This window comes from Cebus imitator, unplaced genomic scaffold (assembly GCF_001604975.1).
Source record: "Cebus imitator isolate Cc_AM_T3 unplaced genomic scaffold, Cebus_imitator-1.0 Scaffold12, whole genome shotgun sequence".
In the NCBI taxonomy this organism is placed as follows: domain Eukaryota; kingdom Metazoa; phylum Chordata; class Mammalia; order Primates; family Cebidae; genus Cebus; species Cebus imitator.
Window position 1 is genome coordinate 3,028,475 of NW_016107327.1, and position 4,099 is coordinate 3,032,573.

The 4,099-nt window shown below is 35.2% G+C and overlaps 1 protein-coding gene across 1 annotated transcript in view; it reads left to right on the forward strand.

Moving 5' to 3' along the window:
• LOC108281900 (probable ubiquitin carboxyl-terminal hydrolase FAF-X) overlaps window positions 1-236 on the forward strand; it is a gene marked incomplete at its 5' end in the record, with an annotated part of 9,077 nt that extends 8,841 nt beyond the window's left edge. The window contains 1 exon segment of the mRNA XM_017497601.1: window positions 3-236. Within this exon segment, the coding sequence (XP_017353090.1) occupies window positions 3-236 (234 nt within the window).
• Window positions 237-4,099: the final 3,863 nt, after the last annotated feature.

The following is a 4,099-nucleotide window of genomic DNA, read 5'->3' on the forward strand; positions in this document are numbered from 1 at the left end:
AGGAGCCAGATGACCAAGATGCCCCAGATGAACATGAGTCGCCTCCACCTGAAGATGCCCCATTGTACCCCCATTCACCTGGATCTCAGTATCAACAGAATAATCATGTGCATGGACAGCCATATACAGGCCCAGCAGCACATCACATGAACAACCCTCAGAGAACTGGCCAACGAGCACAAGAAAATTATGAAGGCAGTGAAGAAGTATCCCCACCTCAAACCAAGGATCAATGAAATGCACATAATTAACTGGTTCCATCAAGACTGTGCACCCAGGCCTTACAGTCCAACCTTTTTCTGTGTCTGGCTAATATTTAAAACTAGAAAAATTATTCCTAATCAACATGGAGTGGAGAATTTATTCACTGTCTTATCTGCAGAAATTTGCTGTCAATATATAACCCGCCTGCAGTGGAAAGTGTATAGTGTTTTGTAATAAATGGCCTGATGCTAATGTGTAAATGGCAAAGGTGTATATAGTATATTAATGATGACTGTTAATTCTTAAGCAAGAAACTTTTTTCTTGTTGAGACTCACAGATCTACAAAAACTACAAAAGTTAATTTTCTTGTTATACCCACTGCACTCTGCAACCAGTGTTGCCTGCCTCATGGCAGTAGAATCAGCTCCTTTACAAAAAAAAAAAAAAAAAAAACAAAAACAAAAACAGCAGCAACAAAACAGAGCCCATCCATGTCAGCTACACCAATAGTTTCATGTTAATTCTTTGCCACTGGAGTTAATTTTGCTATGAGCAATGTAAGGCTGGTACCCTTTAAATTATTTGGTTGATGTGGAAAATTGGTGATGTAACACTGTTCCTAGGTTTTTTTCATTGCCTTTTTATTCTGACACTAGGTTAATCACTTTGAAGCTATAGTTAAGCTGTAACATTTAGCATGGCTTCACACCAAGTTAGTGTAGCCAATGAGGAAAAAGTTACCATAATGACAGCAGTTGTCCGAGAAGTGACAGCTGTATTACTCAGAGCTTTTACTTCTTACACCTAGAATATTAAAATATTAAACAAGGGGAGAAATGTGACAAGCAGGCTGTTTTCAGTTGCACATAGGTTCCTTATATATAATGTTTGACAGTTCAATCTCTGGGTGGGATAAAGAACACTTAAGTATCAGTAATGGGAATTTTAAAAGATTTAAAACAAATATGCAAAAATGTGCTATGCCAAGATGCTGGAGCATAATAGAAGACTGTATTTGGTGTGCTTGTTTTACTTCTTTGGTGGACTATTAGGTGAATCTTCTAAAACTTTCCTTCTGCTAGATCCCAGTGACATGAAAGTCATCAGAACCCCATGGTACTTGGAGTACCTCTGTGCACCAAGATAGCTGGCTGATTTTCTGCTCAGTCACAATTTTACTTGAAAGCAAGAATTGTCCTAGCTCCTTTTCCATTATTCCAGAAAGTCTAACATTCAAAGCAGGGTCTAATTAAAAAAGAAACTACTGGTTAGTTAATATAATTGAGATACCACAATTTTAGAATAAACATTTGATTAAAAATAAAAAAAATAAAAAAATAAAAAAATAAAAAATATAATAAATATTGGAAGTCAGAGATCATATTTTTTCACCTTTGCATCCCTTGCCTGTAAGCACTATGTACATAAGAAAATAAATATTAATTGAAAAAGAAAATAAATACATGAATACATGACTTCCCCATTTACTTTTAATATCTTAAATTTTTATCACAATATCAAACCTCAGTGCCCTCCACTGTACTTGAAAGGAATTTCCAAATTGAGCAACTCATAATCTTGAAAACCTGGTAAATGTACAGATTTCTTGGCCCCACTCAGTAAGAATTTGATTTAGTACGAGTAGGATAGAACCTATGGATGTATATATTTTATAAGCTCCCTGGGAGATTGACCACTTGTCTGGTTCAGAAACCATTCTCCTAAGCTTTCTTCCAACTCTTACATTGTATGATGCTAAGCTTAGCTGAATCTCACTCAAAATACATGTTAAGGTTTTAGAAACTGAATAACTTATTGGTTTTTAGAAGTGGGCTCAACTGATTAATATGAAAATTAGAAATCCATATGGTCTTCTCTTTTTATAACTTCTTACTGTAATATGTTCTTATATCAAGGAGGGGTAGTTAACTCTAAAAGTCTCTTAGGCCTACTTTTAATTTTTTTCAAAAAACCTTTTTACAGATAGAATTATATATTCCACTTAATGAGCTCTGCATAAATTATTATCAGGATAAAAACAGCTCTAAAAATCCTGCAGCTTTGTTATGAAAAAGGAAGAACAGTCTGAGTAATAAGATGATTATTTAGATGACTGGAGTCACCAATGGTTTATTTTTCTCCTAAAAAAAATAAGTCCAGAGATTCAGACATTTTCCAAGTTTCAGGATTTGGAAGTCTGCATCCTACAAAGCATACGTTTCCTTTGACACATGATTCATAACAAAGCGTTTTTATGAATCATGGCAAGCTGTGACCCAATTGTTGTTTCCCCAACTTTATAATTATTTACCTTTCTAAGCTAAAATAACTAATCATATTTGAACAGAGTAGAAGGCAAAGGAGTATAAGTTCCGTGTTCTTTACTAGCAGTAAAACTAAGTCATTGCAACAGAGTTTTAAGATAGCTTTCACCTGAAAGAGATCATCTAAGGTCAAACAGCAAGCATGTCAGAATTGAAAGGAAAGGTAAAAACAAATGTATATTATTATCTACTTTAAACTTAGAGTAACAGTTTCTTAAATGTACATAATTCAGAAATTATAAACGAACCACTCTAAAATATGCGGCTGGTATTCTCTATCACAGTCTCTTGGTTTTCTTCATACAATTATTACAACTTATAACTACTTTATGTATTTTCTGGTGTTTTTTTTTTTTTCTCCCTAACTTATCCACTATAAATGAACTTCTTTAAAGCAGAGAAAATTATTTTTGTTTTTCCCCTGGCATTAAGAATAGCACTTGACACATGATAGCTATTTAAGAAATATTTGTTGAAATAAGGCACACAAGCTTTTTTGAATACAGCTATGTTCCCAGTATTATACTAGGCTGACTAATATATTTTGTTATGTTAATGACTTTGTGATATAGGGATTAGCTTGATTTTACAGGAATGGAAATTACAGTTCAGAAGGATCTTGTCTAAAATCTCTTGACTTCCAGTCCAGTGCTCTTCCCACTAAGTAACACTCCTCATAAGAAAAGTTGATGTATGAGCTATATCTCAAAATCCCAAAGGACTTTTCAAAGCACTTTTCTCCAATTCTTGTGAATCCACTCTCCATTTTTAACCTAAGAGCCAACAGTGTTTCAAGCCAACACAATACCATAAAACGTTAACTGAAACAGATTCTAATACAGTTTGTTCATTTTTATTGAACCACAAAATAACAATAGATAATATGAATATAAAAGCCATAGGAAAACAAAACTCTTTAATTTATAAACCAGGTAACTTTTTACATTCATTCTGAAGCCCTGGCTAAGATTCTGTTGAGGAGTGTGGCCTACTATGTCAAACCCTGAGTAAAATCCTTTACTCCTTGGCCCTCCTAAGAGATTTGTTTTATTTTACTTTAGGTTCTGGGGTACATGTGCAGATCATGCAGGATGATTGAATAGGTACATACATGGCAAGGTTTGCTGCCTTCATCCCCCCATCACCTGTATCCCCTATTTCTACCCCCATTATCCTTCCTCACCCTCCCCAGGCCCCTCCCTCCCCACTGCCACCCCCTACCAAGAGTTTTACAAGTTTCTTGGGCTATATTCACCCTAGTCACCCTTGAATTGGTTTGTAGCTTCCACCTGAAAACTCAGAGTGAGAAACCAATAAATTAAAATTGAATAAAGTTTTAAAAAATCATATTAAACATTTCTCAGCCACTCCTAGCAATTTTCTCTGCTCTGCTAGAGTTTCTCTTGTATCTCACCTCCTCTGCTTCCCTCTACTCATAATAGTTGCATGTCTCATTCAGAGTTTATGCCTTTTGTTGATTGATGTAGTTTGGACATTTGTTCCCTTCAAATCACCCATTGAAATGTGATGCTCCCGTGTTAGAGGTGGAGTTTAGTGGGAGGTGTTGGAT